The 24268-nt window shown below is 46.1% G+C and overlaps 1 protein-coding gene across 1 annotated transcript in view; it reads left to right on the top strand.

Annotated features, from left to right (window-relative positions):
• Positions 1-24268, top strand: part of CACNA1S (calcium voltage-gated channel subunit alpha1 S) — a 960893-nt gene that overhangs the window by 315431 nt on the left and 621194 nt on the right. Inside the window, exon 13 of the mRNA XM_075853532.1 lies at positions 20921-21128. Within this exon, the coding sequence (XP_075709647.1) occupies positions 20921-21128 (208 nt within the window). The remainder of the gene's footprint in view (positions 1-20920; positions 21129-24268) is intronic.

Below are 24268 nucleotides of genomic sequence, written 5' to 3'. Positions count from 1 at the left end.
CGCCTAGAAACCATATTGCCGTACACAGGGAAAAATTTATTTACAAATGTTGGGGGTGCTTTTTCTCCTTTATGCCTTATGAAAATTAAAAAATCTGATCTAAAACTTCATTTCATGAGAAAAAAATTAGATTTTAATTTTCATGGCATAATTACAAAAAGGTTAGTAAAAATCCTGTGGGGTTAAAATGCTCACTATACCCCTAGATAAATTCCTTGGGGGGGTGTAGTTTCCAAAATGATGTCTTTTGGGGGGTGTCACCGTTTTGGTACAACAAGAAGACTTCAAACCGGACATGGTGCCTAAAATAAATTCTAATAAAAACGAGGCCAAAATCTACTAGGTACTCCTTTGCCGGTGTTTCAGTTCAGAAGCACAATAGGGCCATGTGGGATAGTTCAAAAAACGTCAGAATCTGGGCAATAAATATTGAGGAAATAGAAAAAGTTGATCCAGCGCTGTAGGAGCATTTTAAAAAGGAACGTGTTCCTAAATTTATTGTTGTCAAAAAATGTTAAAATAGGATAACAGGCAGACTTGGTAACAAGGCAGCAACAGGTAGGTATAGTGAGCCTACGTGTTTCAAGCACATCGAGTGCTCTTAGTCATGGCCATCATAATGATAGCCATGACTAAGAGCACTCGATGTGTTGGATTAGAGGTGCTATGCAGGAAAACCTGAACTGACAGCCAGAGGATTAACTGAAATTCCAAAACTAGAGCAAGGGGTAATCAGGCAAAGCAAAGGTGAAAACCAGCCGAAAGCAGATAATCAGAATCGGTAAACAGAGTGTAGACGAGAGACAAGTCAAGGTCAGTATTCACGAGGTCCAGAAGTCAGAGGTGCAGGAAATGTCAGGAGCTTGATCAGAACACCAGAAAATAGGAGAATCACAAGCAAAGAGTGAGAAGGAAGGGTACAAATACTAAACCAAATCTGATAGGCAGAAAGATAGGGGAAAGAGATAGGCTCAAGGAAAAATCAGACACGCCCAGAAGCCAGAACCGTAAACATGGTAATCTTAAGGGACCAGGCATTTCCTAACACAAAGTGTCACGAGAAAGCAGTTTCGGAATCACTTGGATAAGTAAAACTATTCCAACGTTATTACCAGATAAAGTGACATGTCAGATTTAAAAAAATGGCCTGTGTCCACAAGACAAAATTTGTCTGTGTCTCCAAGGGGTTAAAGGTAATTTGTTAAGAAAGTAATCATGTAGAATATGTAGTGCGAGTATGGAGGTTTGTGATAGCAAGAGCATAACATAAATAAATTTGACCAGCTGCTAGTCTGCTACATCGGAGCGGCCCAGTGAATCCACATACCCCACAGTTGTGACAATGATAAATAAGGTCAGGGGACATTACCCTGGTATTTTGGAGATTCTTGAATCGGGTCAACTGGGTTTTGGGGAAATCGGAAAATCACCAATAATAAACCAACTGAACAGATGTAAAGTTTTGAGGAAAATCTCTAATCGTTAGGGTGCATTCAGATTTACTCCTTTATGGTTTAACTCTAATTTAGTGGAATTAAATCTTTTACCGTGCTATAGTCCCCTGGAAAAGAAGGGGATTAAAAATATTGGTGATATTGACATTAGTGTAGTAAAACCATGGGAGGATATGGAAAGAAAATATGGTCTGGGAAATAGGGAAGAATTTGCTTCTATATATCTCCTACCTTAGGTATATATAAGTTATTAGAGGAATCAAGAGGGAAAAAAAAGGTTTTGTCAAATGTTTATAAATGCCTGCTATAATATAAACAAAATAAAATAACATTTAACAGTGAAAAACAATGGTCAAAAGATTTAGGGACTATGGATGAACAACACTGGGCAAAAATCTATAATAATGTATGGAATCTTCCTTTAAATTTGAATCATCGAGTAATACAATTTAATTTGGTACATAGGCTTTATTAAACCCCACTGTTACGACTGTGGCCACGGACCGCCACTGCTCACCTTCAGCGAACAGTCATAACCACAGCCTCCTGGCCAGCTGGCACGGCCTTCCCGTCCTGGACTGTGCTGTAACTCTCTAAAGTTTCCCTAACCTATCCTCAGATCACCCTGGACTATAAAAAGGGGTACGCCCTTCCACTCCTTGCCTGAGCATTGTTGTAGTCTTCCCATGTTCGTATTGCAAATGGTCCCATAGTGTTATTCTGCTCCCAGTGTTCTCGTGCCCTTCTTCCTGTATCCTGTATCTCGTGCTGTGTTTTTTTCCTGAGCCTGTCTAGTGTTGGAGTCGTGTCGTGCCACGCCTGCTGTTATATGCCACGTCTGGTGTCATATGCCACTCCTGGTATCATACTCCACGTCTGGAGCAACCTGCCACATCTAACCACATCCGAGCCAGAGCCTCTTCCACTGTCTGGACAATCTCAGGTACCCTTGTGCTATGCACTTTTATATAGACTTTGCACAGACAATGACTTGGACAGCTGCCTCTTTGCTACGGTGTGCACGCCAGGATCAACTCCTAGTGGCTGTAAACTCCATCATCGTCCAACTGGATTAACCTCCTCTTCCGGATGCTGCTGCCGTTCCACTGCCCATTACTCCTCCTGTCTGTTTCGGATCCCCAGTTTCGTTGCCTCTTCCTCCTCGCTATGGCGGTGACCCTAGAGCCTGTAGAGGGTTCATCAATCAATGTATTATTCATTTTAGACTAGGAGCTCATCTCTTCCCCTCTGATGAGGCCAAGATAGCATTCATTATTTCCCTTCTCGCTGGCAAGGCCCTGACATGGGCGAACCCCATCTTGGAACGAGTGGGACCTCAATTCTCGGACCTAGCTTTATTCTTACAGACTTTTCGTACTGTGTTCGAGGAACATCCTCTGCAACGGCGACTATGCTAAGCCTCAAGCAAGGAGGGTCCACAGTAGGAGAGTATGCTATCTCCTTTCGTACCCTTGCAGCAAAGTTGGCATGGAACAATGAGGCGTTGGTGGCGACCTTTTGGCAGGGACTGTCCTCACACAACAAAGACAAGCTAACAGCCCGCGATCTTCCTTCTACCCTGGATGCTCTTTTCCTGTTGGCTACTCGGGTCGACATAAGGATCCAGGAACGTACTCTGGAGTTTCCTCTTCCGGATGCTGCTGCCGTTCCACTGCCCGTCACTCCTCCTGTCTGTTCCAGATCCACAGTTTAGTTGCCACTTCCTCCCCGCTATGACGGTGACCCTAGAGCCTGTAAATGTTTCCCCAATCAATGTATCATTCATTTTAGGCAGCAAGCTCATATCTTCCCCTCGAATGAGGCCAAAGTAATTGTCACGATGTGGGGTGTGGACTCACTGGGTCGTACCGCGTAGCGGGATGGCAGCTGGCCAAACAGGTAAAGTACAGAGTCTATAGTCCAGAAAGTGTACCTATGGCAACTCGGACAGTAGCAAGGCAGGCTCGGCTGGGACCAGGCAGCAGGTAGACGTTAGGCGTGGAGCAGCAGAACAGGCATGGAATACAGCACAACGCGACAACAGCTCAGTACGGCACTTGACCAGGATAGCACGAGATACAGGATATAGGAACAGGGAACACTTGGAAACTGGAAGACACTAGGAGACCATTTGCAAGACAAATGTTGGGTAACGAACAATGCTCAGGCAAAGAACAAGAGGGCAGAGCCCTTTTTATAGTCCAGTAGCCTTCTGGGCTTGATTGCAAACTTCCTGCAATTATGCGTGCACTGCCACTTTAAGACCGTGCACACACGGGCATGCGCGCCCTGGGGAGACAGTCTCTATACCAGGGAACTCACATGTCCATGGACGCGGACGTCGAAGAGTAAGTCAGAACAACGGGCCGCGGCCATAGACGTTACAATATCCCCCTCTTACGCCCCCTCTTCTTGGGACCAGAGCGGGAGAGAAACTTCCTCACGAGGACAGGGGCATCGATGTCCTCCTCTGGCTCCCAAGACCTCTCTTCTGGACCGAATCCCCCCCAATCCACCAAATAAAATGTCCTTCCTCCCACCTTCTTGGTGGCCAGAATCTCTCTTACTTTGAAAGTCCCTGACGAGCCGCCAGGAGCCACTGCGGAACTAGGAGTCCTGGAGTTTGCAGTTCAGGACCACAGGCTTCAGCAAGGAGACATGGAAGGAGTTAGGAATCTTGAGGGTAGGAGGCAGCCGCAGCTTGTAAGACACCAGGTTAATCTGTAGCAGGATCTCGAAGGGTACAAGGAACCTGGGAGCAAATTTGAAGGACGGCACCCTGAGCCGGATATTCTTTGAAGACTACCAGACCTTCGTACCTGGAAGAAACTGACTAGGATCCCGTCTTCTAGTATCTGCCTTTCTCTTCATGCAGTCCACCGCCAGCAGAATAGAAGATCGGGTCTGTTGCCAAATTTGCAGAAAGTCTCTGAAGGTAGAGTCAGCTGCAAGCACCTGGTACATAGTAAAGACATGAAGAGGTATATGAGGGTGTTGGCCGTAGACGATGAAGAACGGACTGGAGGTGGTGGACTCACTAGTGTGGTTATTATAAGAGAACTCTGCCCACGGTAGCAACTGCACCCAGTCGTCATGCTGTCTGGAAACAAAGTGACGCAGATAGTTCTCCATAATCTGGTTAACCCTCTCGACTTGCCCATTGGTTTAGGGATGATAGGCCGAAGAGAAGTCCAACTTTACACCGAGGAGACCGCAGAGTGCTCTCCAAAATTTGAGGTGAACTGGACCCCTCGATCCGAGACAATATGCAGAGGCAAGCCGTGCAGACGGAAGATGTGTTGAATGAAGAGGTCGGCCATTCGCGCAGCAGAAGGCAGACCAGTCAAGGGAACAAAATGAGCCATTTTAGAAAATCGATCCACCACCACCCAGATCACACTGCAACCCGTAGAGAGAAGCAGATCCATGACAAAGTCCATTTTAACATGCTGCCAGGGAGCAACGGGCACCGGCAGTGGTTGGAGCAGACCAGCTGGTCTGGAGTGGGCAACTTTATTTGCTGCGCATACCGTACATGAGGAGACAAAGTCCATGATGTCTTTGGGCAGCGTAGGCCACCAGCACTGATGGGCGATTAGATCTTGGGTCTTACGAGCACCCGCGTGACCTGCCAGCTTGGAACTGTGACCCCAGTGAAGGATTCTTCCTTTGTCTGCCAGACGTACAAAAGTCGTTCCCGGAGGAATGTCTCTAACTTGCAGAGGGTTCACAGAGAAGATGCAGGAAGGATCAATAATATTCTGTGGGGACTCCACAGTGTCCTATGTTTCAAATGACCTAGACAAGGCGTCGGCCCTCACATTCTTGTCGGCAGGTCAGTAGTGGAGTTCGAACCGGTACCGAGCAAAGAACAACGACCACCTGGCTTGATGAGGATTCAACCGCTGAGCTGTCTGCAAATAGGTCAGGTTCTTGTGATCCGTGAAGACCAGGATAGGATGGGCTGCGCCTTCCAGTAGGAGTCTCCACTCCTGCAGAGCCAGCTTGATGGCCAGTAACTCTCGATCCCCAATCGAGTAGTTGCGCTTTGCGGAAGAAAACAGCTAAGAATAGTAGCCACATACCACAGTCTTTCGAACCTTTCTGGAACAACAGCGCACCAGCACCAACAGAGGAAGCGTCCATCTCTTATGAAAACTGTAGGGATACATCAGGGTGGTGAAAAATAGAGGCTGACGTGAAGGCTTTTTTAAGGATTCAAATGCGACTTCTGCCTCCGGAGTCCACACCTTGGCATTCATACCCTTTTTAGTGAGGGTAGAGATGTGAGCTGTCAAAGACGAGAAGTTGGGAATGAACAGCCGGTAGAAGTTGGCGAATCCCAGGAAGCGTTGTATGGCCCTTATGCCTTGGGGGCGTGGCCATTCCAGGACAGCCTTTACCTTCTCAGGGTCCATCTTGAGACACTGATCGAAGAGGATATAGCCCAGGAAGGGAAGAGACTTTTTTTCAAACACGCTCTTCTCCAGCTTGGCATAAAGATGATTCTCCCTTAAACAAAGCAACACCTGGCAAACATGACTCTGATGAGTTACTGGATCTGGGGAAAAAATCTAAATGTCATCGAGATACACCACATCACAGACATAGAGGAGATCACGAAAAATGTAATTGACAAATTCTTGAAACACTGCGGGGGCTTTACACAGGCCGAAGAGCATAACTAGGTATTCATAGTGCCCATCACATGTATTAAATGCAGTCTTCCACTCGTCACCTTGACGAATCCGGATCAGATTGTAGGCCCATCGCAGGTCCAGTTTAGAGAAAATGTATGCCCCCTGTATGCGATCAAATATTTCCGAAATCAAAGGCAATGGGTACCTGTTCTTCACCCTGATCTGGTTGAGGCCTCGGTAGTCAATGCAGGTTCGGAGGCATCCATCTTTCTTCTTGACAAAGAAAAACCCAGTTCCAGCCGGGGATGAGGATTTACGAATGAAGCTCCTCTCCAGATTCTCATTAATGTAGGCAGAGATAGACTGGGTCTCAGGCAAGGAGAAATTGTACACTCTACCGCGAGGAGGGGACGAATCAGGAACCAATCGGAGAATCAAATGATCGATGTGGCGGCAAGGTCTCTGCTTCCTTCTAATTGAAGACATCAGAGAACATAGAGTAACAAGAAGGCAACCCTGCCAATGACTGATGCGGAGGAGACTGCGGTGTATGGATATGACCCAGACAGCTGTCAAGACACTTGGGACCCCACTGGAGAACTTCTCCAGAGTTCCAATTCAGGAGTGGGGCGTGCAAACTGAGCCAAGGCAAACCCAGCAGCACGGGGTTGACAGCCTTGGGCAGAACAAACAGGGAGATGAGCTCAGAGTGAAGAGCTCCAACTTGCAGTCTCAATATCTTGATCACAGACAAAACTGGGTCAGGCAATGGCAGTCCATCTACCGAGGCAACGACCAATGGCCTTTCCAGCAGGACAGTGGGCAACTGAAGAGGATCCACAAGGTCTTGGCAGATGAAATTGGCTGCAGAGCCTGAGTCAAGGTAGGCAGATACCGGGTGGGGCTTTCTGCGAGCAATGATGGTCACGGGAATGAACAGTTTGGAGGAGAGTTCTCGATTAAAGGCAGTAGCGCCCAGGATTGTCTCTCCAACCAAACCTAGGCGATGAGGTTTTTGGGCTTCTGAGGACGTCGAGGGGTAAGTCAGAACGACGGGCCGCGGCCATAGACGTTACAGTAACGTTCATCATCTCTCTTCTTGCTGGCAAGGCCCTGACATGGGCGAATCCCATCTTGGAATGTGATGGAACTGAATTCCCGGACCTAGCTTTATTCCTACAGACATTTCTCCCTGTGTTGGAGGAGCCGGGTCGAACATTCTCTGCAGCGGCCACTCTGCTAACCCTCAAGAAAGGAGGCTACACAGTAGGAGAGTATGCTATCTCCTTTCGTACCATGGCAGCAGAGCTGGCATGGAACAATGAGGCATTGGATGCTCTTATCCTGTTGGCTACCCAGGTCGACATGAGAATCCAGGAACATGCTCAGGATGTTCGACGGGAGAGACGTTTTCACAGACTATGGAGGACGCCGTGTCGGGGCAGGTGCGCAAGCACAATTTGATCAAAATGTGCGCTAAGAACCTTCCTATTATAAGTAGATTTAGCAGTAATGCATACACTACCGTTCAAAAGTTTGGGGTCACCCAGACAATTTTGTGTTTTCCATGAAAACTCACACTTATATTTATCAAATGAGTTGCAAAATGACTAGAAAATATAGTCAAGACATTGACAAGGTTAGAAATAATGATTTTTATTTTAAATAATAATTTTCTCCTTCAAACTTTGCTTTCGTCAAAGAATGCTCCATTTGCAGCAATTACAGCATTGCAGAACTTTGGCATTCTAGCTCTTAATTTGCTGAGGTAATCAGGAGAAATTTCACCCCATGCTTCCAGAAGCCCTCCCACAAGTTGGATTGGCTTGATGTGCACTTGTTGCGTACCATACGGTCAAGCTGCTCCCACAACAGCTCTATGGGGTTGAGATCTGGTGACTGCGCTGGCCACTCCATTACAGATAGAATACCAGCTGCCTGCTTCTTCCCTAAATAGTTCTTGCATAATTTGGAGGTGTGCTTTGGGTCATTGTCCTGTTGTAGGATGAAATTGGCTCCAATCAAGCGCTGTCCACAGGGTATGGCATGGCGTTGCAAAATGGAGTGATAGCCTTCCTTATTCAAAATCCCTTTTACCTTGTACAAATCTCCCACTTTACCCGCACCAAAGCAACCCCAGACCATCACATTACCTCCACCATGCTTGACAGATGGCGTCAGGCACTCTTCCAGCATCTTTTCAGTTGTTCTGCGTCTCACAAATGTTCTTCTGTGTGATCCAAACACCTCAAACTTCGATTCGTCTGTCCATAACACTTTTTTCCAATCTTCCTCTATCCAATGTCTGTGTAAAGGATCTGCCAGGCACAAATTCTGTGTATACGCACATGGGTAATCAGTCTGCACCTGGTTCTATGTCTCTGAGACTGACTCCATCTTCCACCACTCAGGAAGGCAGGCTTAGGAGTGGGAGAGCCTATCGCAGCCTGGCCAGACGGAGCTAGCTCCCGCCCTCTGTCTATTTATACCTGCCTTTCCTGTTCCTCCTTTGCTTGTGATTCTTCTTGTGTGGTTTCCTGGCCTTGCTGCAGCTCCTAGCTATTTGACCTTGCTTCATACTGACCCCGGCTTACTGACTACTCTTCTGCTCTGTGTTTGGTACCTCGTACATTCCTGGTTTGACTAGGCTCGTTCACCTCTCTTTTTGCGCATCATGTTGCCGTGGGCTACTGCCCCATTTCCCTTTGCTTGTGTCCCCTTGTCTGTTTGTCTGTCGTGCACCTACTGAGCGTAGGGACCGTCGCCCAGTTGTACTCCGTCGCCTAGGGCGGGTCGTTGCAAGTAGGCAGGGACGGAGTGGTGGGTAGATTAGGGCTCACTGTCTGTTTCCCTACTCCCCTGCCATTACAGTCTGTGTGCTTTTGTCCATATTAATCTTTTCCTTTTATTAGCCAGTCTCAGATATGGCTTTTTCTTTGCCACTCTGCCCTGAAGCCCAGCATCACGGAGTCGCCTCTTCACTGTAGACGTTGGCACTGGTGTTTTGCGGGTCCTATTTAATGAAGCTGCCAGTTGAGGACCTGTGAGGCGTCTATTTCTCAAACTAGAGACTCTAATGTACTTGTCTTGTTGCTCAATTGTGCAGCGAGGCCTCCCACTTCTCTTTCTACTCTGGTTAGAGCCTGTTTGTGCTGTCCTCTGAAGGGAGTAGTACACACCGTTGTAGGAAATCTTCAGTTTCTTGGCAATTTCTCGCATGGAATAGCCTTCATTTCTAAGAACAAGAATAGACTGTCGAGTTTCACATGAAAGCTCTCTTTCTGTAGCCATTTGGAGAGTTTAATCGAACCCACAAATGTAATACTCCAGATTCTCAACTAGCTCAAAGGAAGGTCAGTTTTATAGCTCCTCTAAACAGCAAAACTGTTTACAGCGGTGCTAACATAATTGCACAAGGGTTTTCAAGTGCTTTCTAATCATCCATTACTCTTCTAACACAGTTAGCAAACACAATGTACCATTAGAACACTGGAGTGATGGTTGCTGGAAATGGACCTATATACACCTATGTAGATATTGCATTAAAAACCAGACGTTTGCAGCTAGAATAGTCATTTACCACATTAACAATTTATAGAGTGTATTTCTGATTAATTTAATGTTATCTTCATTGAAAAAAACTGTGCTTTTCTTTCAAAAATCAGGAAATTTCTAAGTGACCCTAAACTTGTTGACCAGTAAGACCTAATGGAGGACTTTTTGACAATACCCATATTTAGGGTGAGCCCCAAATTTTTTTTAAATTCCTGCAAATTGGTGGGCGTCCAATCTCTGGCATGGGTGGATGAAGGTTTCTGCCTTATATACTGAGCGGCATATAAATTAGTTTCATGGACAATCATATTTAGGATGTCGTCCGTTATAAATAAATGGAAGTAATCCATTTGGACAAAATTTGTATTGTCCACGGTTATGCCAGGAGTGGCAGTAAATCCGTGGATTCTAGGCCCAAAAGATGGGGCAGGTGCCCATACAAGAGCCTGGAATGGAGGGACCAGGCAGTCCCGTGCTACAGCGCTACTTGGCCCTGCGCTTTCATGTTCTGCAGTTTCAACTGCATCAGGGACAATGTCCCCTGAAGATGAACCTGAAGTGACGCTATCATCGTCACTGCCCTAAACAGGTTCCATCTCTGACGCCATCTCTGATGCGGTCTCCGACTCAGACCACAGCATGGCGTATGCCTCCTCGGCGCTAAACAACTTCCTCGCCATAACGTCACTAACACTAACACTAACTAAACAAATTTTTTAATTTTTTTTTTATTAAACACACAAACTAACTGGCATATATACCTACACTACCGCTAACAAAAAAAACAAAAAACGCTATTGCTATATATATTATATATATGTGGATATATATATATGTAATTATATACTCCCTACCTGCCTATTCTAATAGAATAAAAGAAAGAAAGGTAGATAGATAGAAAAGAAAGATAGATGGATAGATTGTATAGATAGATAGAAATCTATCTATACAGAGAATGGTTTATAGTGTAACTGTATTTTTTTTGTAACTGTAACTGTATTCTTCTGGCAGCAATTCTCTCGAGTCTCTTCTTCTCCTCACACTGAAACAATGTTTGAGGAGAAGAAAAGAGACAGGAGATTTGCTGCCAGAAAAGTTAAACTAAAACAAATGTGGTCGCTGCGACCAGATGTTCAGGGACCATCAGATTGGTCCCTGATACTCTGCCCAGTGCCCAGAGCTGTTGGTAACAGTGTGGGCACAGGGCTGGGTGCACGCGATCGCGTGCACACTGTATTATACGTAGAAATGCATGTGATCGCTGTGATTGGTTGTCACAGTGATCACATGTTCAGGGGCCAAAAGATTGGCCCCTGGCATTCTGCCCAGTGCCCATGGCTGTTAGCAACAGCCAGGGCACAGAGCTGTGTGCACGCGATCGCACATGCACAGTCTCTGAAGTGCCGCCGTAATTAGTCAATACGGCGGACTTCAGAGACCCTGACTGCTGGCCGTAAAAATGCAGCCAGCGGTCGGGAACCTGTTAAAGGCCAATTCGTGCGCCAATCTCCAAAAAAAACCTGGAAACTCCAGCACCGAGAGTTGGTTGGAGAGACAACCCTAGGAGGGACGACGCCAAGCGTCAAAGTCTCTCCCGAGTTATCCATTCTTGTGACCATCATCTCTGGTGAGACATCACACTCCTCCTGAGCCTATCTGGACTCTTGATCAGCTGCTAATTTTATTCAGCAGGATCTAGTGGATCACCTACATTTACCCACAGTTCTTCTGGAAGGACCCCTGGTGGTTGCCTCTGTGAATGGACTACCTTTGCCAGATCCTGTTGTATCCGTCACTAAGCCATTGACACTGCAAATCAGAGTTCTCCACACCGAACAGATTACATTTCTTCGCCTACAGGCTCCGGTTCTCGACTGGAGCTCTGGAGAGGTCCTTCAATGGGGGTCCAAATGCCTTGCCCGCTGCCTGCCCCATGTTTATCCTGTTTTGCTTCCACTGTCTCAGTCACTCTCCGATCAACTGTCATATTTTGCTAATTTTGCGGACATCTTCAGTAAGAAGGAAGCAGAGACTCTTTCTCCCCATCGCATCTATGAATGCCCAGTTAAATTACTTCCTGACGCCTCGCCACCTCAAGGTCGAGTTTATCCTCTCTCCCTCCAGAGACCCTAGCCGTGTCTGCCTACGTTAAGGAAAACCGAGAGAGAGGGTTCATCTGGAAGTCATCCTCTACACTTATAATTTGATCCGTATCCGCGAGGGTGACGAGTGAAAAACCGTATTTAACATTAGAGACGGCCATTAGGAATACCTCGTGATGCCCTTTCGACTATGTAATGCTCCAGCTGTGTTCCAGAGTTCGTAAATTATATTTTCCGAGACCTGCTGTATGTCTGTGTGGTGGTATATCTGGACGACATCCTGATTTACTTACCCGATCTGTTGACACATCGGAGGCATGTTCGCCAAGTTCTCTCGCGGTTAAGGGGAATTGCTTATATGCTAAATTAGAGAAATATGTGTTAGAGAGAAACTCTCTGCCCTTCCTGGGGTACATCGTAACTGACCATGGTCTCAAGATGGATCGAGAGAAGGTTAAATCCATCTTAGAATGGTCACGACCGCAGGGTCTTCGATCCATACGATTTCTGGGATTTGCAAAATTCTATCGGCAATTCATCCCGAACTTCTCATCTCTGACAGCCCCAATCTCGGCCCTCACCAAAAAGGGGGTGAACGCCAAGGTTTGGCCTCTGGAGACAGGATCTGCATTTACTGATCTCAAGAGCACTTTTACCTCAGCATCTGTTCTCCATCACCCTGATGCTTCTCGGCAGTTCTTTCTGGAGGTGGACACCTGCGGGAGCACTACTATGCCAAAAGAACTCTAAAGGCAAGATGGTGGCTTCTGGCTTCTTCTCAAAATTATTCTCCCCAGCAAAAAGCAACTATTCCATCGGGGATCGAGAGTTGTTTGCCGTCAAGTTGGCTTTAGAGGAGAGTACACACCTGCTGGAGGGTGCTATCCATCCTATTATCATTTATACTGACCACAAAAACCTCACATACTTACAGTCGGCTCAGCGGTTAAATCCACGCCAAGCCAAATGTCGTTGTTCTTCGCCTGATTTCAGTTTTTGCTTCACTTCCGTCCTGCAGACAAGAATGTGAAGTCTGACTCCCTATCTCGCTCCTTCTAAACCAATGACTCTGAGAAGACTCTTTATTACATCATAGATCCTTCTAGAGATTATTGGTACTAACCCTCTGCAAATTAGACTTGTTAGACTTGTTAGCTCGTCACTATTAATGCGCCACTCTGCCTGGAGATGTTGCGGACTATGTCTCCTCATGTATGAACTGTGCCTCGAACAAATCTACCCGCTCCAAACCTGCTGGCCTGCTATTACCCCTGCCTGTTCCTGATGCTCCTTGGCAGCATATCGATATGGACTTTATCACTGACCATCCTCGTTCAGCTGGATGTACTATGATCTGGGTAGTAGTGGATCGTTTCTCTAAATGGCACATTTTGTTCCACTGACTGGTCTTCCTTCTGCTGCTTGCCTTTCAAGTCTGTTTATTTTGCATACATTTTGGCTACACGGACTTCCTCTGCATATTGTCTCAGACCGGGGTGTACAGTTTACATCCAAGTTCTGGAGAGCCCTGTGCAACCTACTAGACGTAAAACTGGACATCTCTTCTGCCTATCACTCACTGTAACGTCTGTGGTCGCTGACCACGAACTCCTTCCATCCAGTCGACGCTCTTCTCTCCAGAGATGTCTGCACATGCGGCCGTCCTATTCCGCAGTGACCACCAGGGTGCGCTCGCGAGCTCAGTCCAGACTTGAGAAGCCAAAGCGCACGCATGTGGGAAATTGAGCTGATTGCTCCCAGAGCACCCTGGGCTATAAGAAGGTCCCAGCCCCATGCTTCCATGCCTGAGCGTTGTTTGTCGTATCCTAGTTTGTCTTGCAAATGGTCTCCTAGTGTTTTCCAGTTCCAGTGTTCCTGTTCCTGTATCCTGTATCCCACGCTATCCTGTTTCAGAGCCGTGTTGTGCTGTGGCCGTGCTGTGCTGTACCTACGCCTGTCCTGCTGCTCCACGCCTGACGTCTACCTGCTGCCTTGTCCCAGCCGAGCCTGCCTTGCTACTGTCCGAGCTGCCACAGGTACCTTATACGAACTGTGAACTGTGACCTGCACAGCTACCATACCGCCAAGGCGGTACGGCCCAGTGGGTCCACGAACCCAACGTGACAGTACACTCAGGCCATGGACTCCGCTGGTCGATCCAAGACCATGACGAATTCTCAAGAGATACAGGCGGATATGCTGGACCTCCAGTCTCGACAGGACCAACTCCTCCAGGCCTTGAACCTTCTCGCATGTCGGCAGGAGGCATTGTCCTCCTACTACACCTGCTGGCAGCACTGTTCCTCAGACTACACCTCCTGGCAGTGTTGATCCTCATTTTTCTTTGCCAATTTCTGACCACTATGATAGAGACGCAAGTACCTGTCATGGTTTTTTGAACCAGTGCCAGGTCCACTTCAGGCTGTATTCTAGGGCATTTTCATCTGATCGAGCAAGGGTCGCTTTTATCATCTCCCTTCTTACTGGCAAGGCCCCTGCATGGGCGAATCCTATCTGGGAGAGACAAGGACCAGAGACCCGTGACTTCCAGGGGTTCCTCTGGACATTTCGAATGGTGTTTAAGGAGCCTGGACGAGTTTCCTTTGCTGCAGCTTCATTGCTGAACCTACGCCAAGGTGACATCTCTTTGGGCGAGTACGCGATCCACTTCCGCACGCTGGTGGGAGAACTGTTGTGGAACAATGAGGCTTTGGTGGCTGCATTCTGGCATGGACAGTCTCCTAAAATAAAAGACGAACTTGCCGCTCGGGACCTGCCATCTACCCTGGATGACCTCATCCTCCTGGCTGCCCGGATTGATAGAAGGCTCCGAGAACGGCTCCAAGAGGTTAGTCAGGATGGAGGCCTTCCTAGTCTGGCTCTTAACTTGCAGCAACCCCTGCCGTCCTCAGATGCCGATCTTCCTCAGGAGTCTCTGAGGATGGACCAATGTAAGCTATCTACCCAGGAGAGACAACACAGACGCACTTCGGGACTCTGTCTTTATTGCGGCCTCGGAGGCCATCTGGTGCGTCTGTGTCCCCAAAAGCCCCAAAGCCTAGGGTTGGTAGGAGAGACAACCTTGGGTAAAAAGGGACTCCTGTCTAAATTGTCCATACCCGTGACCATAGTGTCCGGTGAGAAAACGCATAAGGTATCTGGACTCTGGATCCGCTGCTAATTTCATTTGTAGAGACCTGGTGGACCTGCTCCAATTGCACACTACTCCTCTGGAGAGACCGTTGATGGTTGCATCAGTAAATGGACTACCTCTGCCAGATCCAGTTATAGCTGTGACCAAGCCGCTGAGGCTCCAAGTAGGGGCTCTCCACTCCAAACTTGTACCGTTCTTTGTCCTGTCCAAGGCCATTAACCCCTGGGCCTGCCTTGGCTCCGCTTACATGCCCCGGTCCTGGACTGGAACTCTGGAGAGGTTCTCCAGTGGGGCCCCGAGTGTCCCAGCCGATGCCTGGTGCAGATTCGTTCAGTCCAGCCTCCTCTGCCTCAGTTATTGGCAGTATTGCCTGGTCATTATGCTGCATTTTCGGACGTCTTCAGCAAAAGGGAGGCGTAGACACTGCCCCCACACCGGGCATATGACTATTGAACTGATCCCTGGTGCATCCCTTCCCCGTGGTAGGATATATCCTCTCTCCTTGCCAGAGACTGTCCATGTCCGCCTTTGTTAAGGAGAACTTGGAGAGGGGCTTCATACAGAAGTCTTCCTCCCTGGCAGGAGCCAGGTTCTTCTTCGTCAAAAAAAAGGATGGCTCCCTGCGTCCTTGTTTTGACTACCGAGGTCTCAACCAAATCACGGTGAAGAAAAAAAAATCCGTTGCCGCTTAACTCTGAATTATTTGATCGTATACGTGGTGCCAATTTTTTTTTTCCAAACTAGACCTGCGTGGTGCTTACAAACTAATCCAGATTCGCCAGGGTGACGAATGGAAGACTGCATTTAACACCCGTGACGGACACTATGAGTATCTAGTAATGCCCTTCGGCCTGGGTAATGCTCCCTCGGTCTTCCAGGAGTTTCTTAATTACATTTTGCGTGACCTCCTCTATGTTTGTGTAGTAGTCTACTTTGATGACATCTTGATTTTTTTCTCCAGAGCCTGTGACTCATCAGAGAGATGTCCGTCAAGTTCTGATACGGTTAAGTGAGAATCGTCTGTACGCCAAGTTGGAGAAGTGCGTGTTTGAAAAGGATGCTCTACCCTTCCTCGGCTACATTGTTTCAAATAGAGGCCTCATGATGGATCCTGGAAAGGTAAAGTCCGTTCTGGAATGGCCACGCCCTCAAGGCTTGAGGGTCATACAGCGCTTTCTGGGATTCGACAATTTCTACAGACAGTTTATTCCAAACTTCTCCTCACTGACATCTCCTATCTCTGACCTCACTAAGAAGGGCATGAACGCCAAGGTGTGGACTCCTGAGGCAGAGTCTGCATTCAATGGCCTGAAGAGTGCTTTCATGTCAGCTTCTATCCTCCATCATCCAGATGTTTCTCTACAGTTCTCGCTGGAGGCGGACGCATCCTCCGTCGGTGCTAGTGCACTCCTGTTCCAGAGAGGTTCCAAGGGCAAGTCAATGGTATGTGGATATTTCTCTAAGCTCTTCTCTACCGCAGAACGCAACTATTCAATTGGGGATCGGTAGTTACTGGCCATCAAGTTGGCCCTGGAGAAGTGGAGACATCTACTAGAGGGCGCAGCTCATCCCATCCTGATTTTTACGGACCACGAGAACCTCACCTATCTCCAGACGGCCCAACGGCTGAATCCTCGTCAGGCCAGGTGGTCACTGTTCTTTACCAGTTTCCAGTTTGAGCTCCACTATCGCCCCGGCTGACAAGAATATGAAGGTGGATGCCTTGTCCAAGTCTTTTGAGACAGAGGACACCAGGGAGATGAACATTATTGATCCGTCTTGCATTGTCTCTGTCAATCCCCTGCAAGTTGGGGACATTCCTCCAGGGGGGACTTTTGTGCGCTTGGCTGACCAAGGCAGAATCTTCCGCTGGGGACACTCCTCTAGACTGGCAGGCCATTCGGGGACCCGTAAGACCCGAGATCTGATTGCCTGTCATTTCTGGTGGCCCATGCTGCCCAAGGACATTTTGGACTTCGTTTCGTCCTGCTCAGTGTGTGCAGCTAACAAGGTCACTCACTCCTGACCTGCTGGCCTGCTTCACCCCTTGCCTGTGCCCGATGCTCCCTGGCAGCATATAGCTATAGACTTTATTAATGACCTGCCTCTCTCTGCTAGATGCAGTGCTGTCTGGGTGGTGGTGGACTGGTTTTCAAAGATGGCCCACTTTGTTCCTCTAACCGGTCTTCCTTCTGCCCCTCTACTGGCCAAGCTGTTTATCCAACACATCTTCCGCCTGCACGGCTTACTGCAGCATATTGTGTCTGATTGGGGAGTTCAGTTCACCTCGAAGTTCTGGAGAGCCCTCTGCAGACTCCTAGGTGTAAAGTTGGACTTTTCCTCGGCCTACCATCCTAAGTTCAATGGTCAGGTCGAGAGGATCAATCAGATCTTGGAGAACTACTTATGCCACTTCATCTCCAAGCAGCATGATGACTGGGTGCAGTTGCTTCCGTGGGCTGAATTCTCGTACAACAATCACACCAGCGAGTCCACACAAGACACCGTTCTTCATTGTCTACGGCCAACACCCACAAATTCCTCTCCTGATGCCTGATATGTCTGAAGTACCAGCTGCTGACATAGCTTTTAGGGACTTTCTGCAGATCTGGCGGACACTAGGAGAAGAGAACCTCCTCAGTTTCTTCCTGGCATGAAGATCTGGCTGTCCTTCAGCAATATTCAACTGAGGGTGCCGTTGTAAAAATTTGCTCCCAGGTTCCTCGGACCCTTCGAGATCCTACAGCAGATCAACCCTGTCGCCTACAAGCTTCGGCTGCCTCCTACCCTCAGGATCCCCAACTCCTTCCATGTCTCCCTCCTGAGGTTCTGAACCGCTTTACCAAGACTCCCAGCCCTGCGGTTGCTTCCAGTGGTCCTTTAGACACCTTAGAGATTAAAGAGATCCTGGACGTTAAAAAAATAATAGGAAGAACCTTTTATTTAGTAGGTTGGAAGGGGTTTGGTCCAGAAGAGAGGTCCTCGGAGCCAGAAGAGAATCTCAACGCTCCTACCCTCATTAAGAGTTTTCTCTCTCGTTCTGGTCCCAAGAGGAGGGGGCGTAAGAGGGGGATATTGTAACGTCCGTGGTCGCTGACCACGTACTCCTTCCATCTAGTCGACGCCCTTCTCTCCAGAAATGTCTGCACATGCGACTGTTCTGCAGTGACTACCAGGGTGCGCTCGCGAGCTCAGTCCAGCCTGCCTACCCCTGTCCCGCTGCTCCACACCTGATGTCTACCTGCTGCCTAGTCCCAGCCGAGCCTGCCTTGCTACTGTCTGAGCTTCCACAGGTACCTTATACGAACTGTAAACTGTGACCTGCACCCTGTTGGCCAGCTGCCATACCGCCAAGGCGGTACGGCCCAGTGGGTCCACAAACCCAACGTGACACTTACAGTCCAATGGTCAAGTGGAGAGGAGCAACCAAATTTCAGAGAATTATCTTTGTGATTGCATCTACGCCCAACATGGCAATTGGGTACAACTCCTGCCTTGGGTGGAATTCTCGTACAACAATCACACGAGCATACTGCCTCGTCTCCTTTCTACATTGTGTACAGCCAGCATCCTCGAGTTCCTCTTCCTGTGCCAGCCATGACTCAAGTACCAGCAGCTAATTCTTCATTTGGGTCTGTTATTCACATCTGGAAGCAAACTAAGTCTGCGATTCTCCAAGCAGTGGACCGCATGAAAAATCATGCCGATAAAAGAAGAAAAGTTCCTCCTCAATTCTCTCCTGGAGTCAAGGTCTGGCTATCCTTGAGAAACATTCGACTTAAGATGCCATCTCACAAATTTGCTCCCAGGCTCCTCGGTCCTTTCGAGGTTCTGCAACGAATAAACCCTGTATCCTAGAAACTTTGGTTGTCTCCTACTCTCAAGATTCCCACCTCATTCCATGCGTCTTTACTTAAACCTGTGGTCCTAAACTGCTACAGTAAAGCTCTTGGTTCTGCAGTTGCTCCTAGTGGTTCTTCTAATGTATACGAGGTGAAGGAGATTCTGTACTGCAAGAGAGTAGGAGGAAGGACCTTCTTTCTGGCAGACTAGAAAGGGTTTGGTCCTGAAGAGAGGTCTTGGGGGCCAGAAGAGAACCTTAATGCACCTACCCTCATTAAAAATTCCTCTTACACTCTGGTCCCAAGAAGAGGGGGAGCAAAGGGGGGGACTTACGACTCTAGCCGTGAACGGCCATGACCGCAGCCTCCTGGTCGTCTGCCAGAGTCTCCCTCTCCGGACTGTGCTGTAGAGCCAGCGCACGCACTCTCTAATGTTTCCCTAACCTATCCCCAGAACACCCTAAACTGTAAAATGGGTTCTGCCATTACACTCCTTGCCTGAGCGTTGTTGTAGTTTTCCCATGTTCGTACTGCAAATGGTCCCTTAGTGTTATCCTGCTCCCAGTATTCCGGTGCCCTGCTTCCTGTATCCTGCATCCCGTGCTGTGTTTTGTTCTTGAGCCTGCCTAGTGTTGGAGTCGTGTCGTGCCATGTCTGGTGTTATATGCCACGTCTAGTGTCATCTGCCACTCCTGGTATCATCCACCACGTCTGGTCCAACCCGCCACATCTAGCCCCATCCGTGCCAGAGCCTCTTCTACTGTCTGAACTATCTCAGGTACCCTTGTGCGTCTAACTTTTATATAGACTTTGCATAGACTGTGACTTGGCCAGCTGAATCTCCGTTACGGCCGAGCGGCCTAGTAGGTCCACAAACCCCTAGATCGTGACACCCACAGTTCCTTAATAGAATATATAAAGGGAGAGAAGACAGATTATCTGTATCTTAGGTGGAATTGTCTGAGAATATCAGAATATTGGCAAAGTATATTTGAGGTAGTATCTATGAAATTTGAGTTGGAAGTTAATTATACACCTCAATTAGTTTTATTAGGAGATTATTTAAGTGTTCAGATCCCAAGAGAAAAAAAAAATTGGACTAATTAAGCCATTGTTTGCAGTCAAACTTCAAATAGTTAGACACTGGGTATCAGAAGAAAAAAACACAAAAAGAGAATGGATCCAACATGTGAATTCCATATTTGCATTTGAAAAACTATATTATCAAAGTATAAAAAAGTATAAAAAAAAAACACAAATGGGGAAATTGGAATAAAGTATATATTTGACGATTCCCTATAGGCGTTTCCTTTGTAGTACCCCAGACCGGTGTAAAAAATAGGATGGAGGGAGGATAGGATGGCTATAATTTATTTATTCTTTTGTTGTAATAATTTTGTGCAATTTAATAAAGTTTTGGAAATTAAAAAAGAATATGTAAAAAGTGTTCAAAATTGGAAGTAATTTGGAACTTGCATGGTCACTAAAATCAGGGGTGGACACAGACAACAAATCATGCAAGAACAATATATATACCCCTTGCTCTCCAGAGGCCATCATATATCATCCCTTTATTTATATCTAACAATCCACCAGTAATTGTAAGCCAAGAAAATTATTAGCTCAGTCCATTACATGCAATCTTAAAAAAGGGTAATAAGATATTAAAGGGGTATTCCCAGAATTGACAATTATCACCTATCCACAGCATAGGTTATAAGCATCTGATTGCTGGGGCCCTCTCCGCTAAGACCCCCACCGATCATGCTCAACCACCACTTTGTTTAAACTCCTCCTCATTGCTGGGGTTTAGGAACCCCGTTATCACTATCAGTGGGGGTCCCAGTGGTGGGGCACCACGCGATCAGTCACTTATCACCTCTCCTGTGGAAAGGTGATAATTGAATATTCTGGGACAACATTAATTGTGTGTATATTATGACGTTTCAGCACTTTAGGACATTAGTCAAATGAGAAAAGAAGGCCTAGCATCATTTGTCCAAATGGTTACCTGCAATAACATTGCCAATGGTGCAAAAGAATATTGTACGTATTTATATAATGTACTACACTATTATGTATAATATTTAAAATGTAAATATGATTGTGGCTTGTGCTTGTATTTTCTCTTTCATGTTCCTAATATATACATTTTATTTTTTTTAAACCACAGATATTGGACATCCCTAAACAACCTTGTTGCTTCACTGCTCAACTCTGTTCGCTCCATTGCATCACTTTTACTTTTGCTGTTTCTCTTCATGATCATCTTTGCTCTTCTTGGCATGCAGATGTTTGGTGGAAAGTTTGACTTTGAGGACACTGAGATACGGAGAAGCACTTTTGATACCTTCCCACAAGCATTGATCACCGTTTTTCAGGTATAACTTGACAAACTTGATTTGTACTGTAAATAGTAGTGTCTAGAAGTTTATTTATACCCCAGATATTACGCAAAACAGTTAAATCTAAAAATGAAACTTTTCACAAAAGGTCAGGGGCTGAGAAGTTATATTAGGATATGACTCCATCACAATGAAAATCTCGCTAGTGGCAAAAAAAAAAAAGGGGCATATTTACGAAGATTGGCGTTTCATATGCCAGTCTTAGTCTGAAGCCCAGTAATTTATTAAGAGTTGCACGCATCTTAATACATCATTTCAGACTGTCCATACACCACAGGGTGAATTCTACGACAGTTACGAGTCAGTGTAGATTTCCACCATAATTTACACCAGTTCCTGGTGTCAATTATAGTAAATCTGAAGGCCGTATGTAACCTGATCCCTGAGTGAGCTTATAATCTGTCTCATTTCTCAAAATGGATTTTAGCAGTGAATGATCAGATCAGGGGGAAGGGAGATTATTGGTTCACCTGTTGAGAAAGAGGCATTTTTATCTAATAATATATATTACAAAGTTTCCTATATTGTCTTGCACTATTGATTTATGCACAGTTTGTTGAAAGGTTAGTGACCATTTATATTCCTACCAATGTCACCATAAGTTCAGACGATCCTTTCTTTGCATAGAACACAGAGACTGTACTGATGCCTATTTTTAAATGATAGCACATGTAGCCAGAGGACTTTACACAGGAGCTGTGACGAATGTAAGAAATATGTTATGACTTGAAATGCTTGCTGAGACTCTACGGGCTTAAGCTTAGTATCGAGAATCTTGGTATTTCATAGCTCAAGGTGCAATATTTGGGGCCCAGCACTTTGAAGTCAGGGAGAAGTATGACAAGTTTTACTTCCAATGACTCTCTCACCGGTCATGTTGCTCAGACATTCCCCTTCAAATGGCAGAGTACGTCTCTCAAATATTTGGTAATACAAATCCTCAAATAACTCCCTGATTTGTTTAATTTAAACCATGCCCCTATCCTCCAACGTACGCTTAAGGACTTAAAGGGTTACGGTGGTAAACGTTTATCTTGGTTTGGTCGTATTAACACCATTAATATGGATGTTTTACCAAAATTTCTATACATACTTCAGACGATTCCCGTTACAACACCCTGTTAAATTTTTCATAAACTGAACAGAACTCTTAGCAAATTTTTATGGAGTACTTCCAGACCACAAATTAAAATTTCTGTACTCTGTAGACCTAAATTGGCGTGGGGAACTGGCTTACCGCACATTAAAACGTACTATCGCACAGTGATCCTTATGAGGGTGGCAGATTGGTTTAGATCCTCGTCAAGTAAGCAATGAATACGCATTGAGAAAAAGAGGTGCTTCTTGGCTTCGACCTCGCACCCTTGGCTAGTTAAGCCCCAAAGACTATCAGTCTTTATTCCCTCAGCAATTCTTTGTAGTGTGGGATTGCGTAATCCAGACTACTGACTTCTCCCATAGACCGGGTCCACTCTCTCCAATTTTTGACAATGCTGCCTTTCCACCTGATATAGGAACAGATGAGTTTCTCGGCTGGCATAAAATCAACAATAGAAAGAATCGGGGCACTCACCGTTTGTGGCAATAAAACTTCTTTATTCATCAAGATCTTGGTCTGTATGATGTGGAATAACAATCACATAATAACAGAACAGAATCACGGAATAACAATCTGTATGATGCGGAAAAACAATCTTGATGAATAAAAAAGTTTTATTGCCACAAAACGTGAGTGCCTCAATTCTTTCTATTTAAATATACGTGCTGTACTTGTAGATGAGCACCCGTTGGCAAAATAAAAGCCAACTCCACATTATAGCCAGAAGGATAATCTTCTCGCAGGTGGACATTGTGTCTGAATTCCAACACAGACTCTGTCCTCGAATGGGCAAGTTTCCCCCTCAGTACTTTGGCTGACAATTGCCCAGAGGGAAGAGTATCGTGGTTACCATATCTACAATTAAGGTCATTTCTATCCACCATTGTAGTGACCTTCCTCAAGATAGGACACCCATGGTGTCCTTTCTACCTCAGTCTTCTCCACCTTCCTGTCTACTCTCATCGGTCCACACTCTCCTCCAGTCCTCTTTTTCTCCACCTCAACTTGCCTTCACTAAATTCTAGGAACAATAACTGGGTTTCGAGCTTTCAGATAAAGATTGTCAAAAGACATTTGTGCTTAAACACAAATTACCCACATCCTGGTTTGCACTAGGGAAGAATTATAGAATGCTCACCATGTGGTAAAGATGCTCATCTCTCCTTCATAGGATCTTCCTCTCTGTGTCGGACCAAAACTGGCATTGTGGGGGCTCATGGGAAGATGCTACATATATGGTAGGATTGCCCATTATTTCGCCCTTTCTGGTTGAAGATATATATCCTCTATAATAAACTCACTGGCTCCACCATACCTGCTACTCCAATGGCGGGCCTATTCACCATTGTCCCTGGGTCACTTTCTAGCCTTGAGAAACTGTGTAAATTCTTTGAAAAAACGGGACCCCGTGAGGCGCTGCTACTCAGGAAGGATACAGTGGTAGTAATAAATGATACTTTATTGTTGTAGGCTACGCGTTTCAATGCCGCACCGGCATCTTCCTCAGGCCACACACATTGCAGTCTGAACAACAGCCCTTTAAATACACCACGCGGGAGAAAAAACCGCCAATGTAAACAGGGTTAAAGTGCAAAGGTGACGTAATCACCGGGAAAAGTTCAAGCTTAACAGATACAAGGAAAACATCCAATCGTATATAATGCTAATTTAAACTAAAATAGACAGAGTGGAATTAAAAATGCGGTATGGGATCTTAACATAAAAAAAGGGGACAATTGCAGACGATCTATAAAACATTAATATCCATATCGATGAATTTAAACAGGAGCTAAAACCCAATGAAATATACAGAAGTTTTGTGATATATCGTACTAGCAATATTTTGCTGTAATTCACCAATTCATTAGAACGAAAACGAATTAAAGAAAAATAAACTAAATGGGTGAAAATAATAAAAACTGCTATTGAACCCATATTACTGGGAACTCAACTGAACGTAGAAAACATATAAAATGATATATATTTTTGGTAAAAACAATGATCAACCATTAAGTTG

Source organism: Rhinoderma darwinii, chromosome 2 (assembly GCF_050947455.1).
Source record: "Rhinoderma darwinii isolate aRhiDar2 chromosome 2, aRhiDar2.hap1, whole genome shotgun sequence".
In the NCBI taxonomy this organism is placed as follows: Eukaryota; Metazoa; Chordata; class Amphibia; order Anura; family Rhinodermatidae; genus Rhinoderma; species Rhinoderma darwinii.
This window is presented reverse-complemented; position numbering and strand designations above follow the sequence as displayed.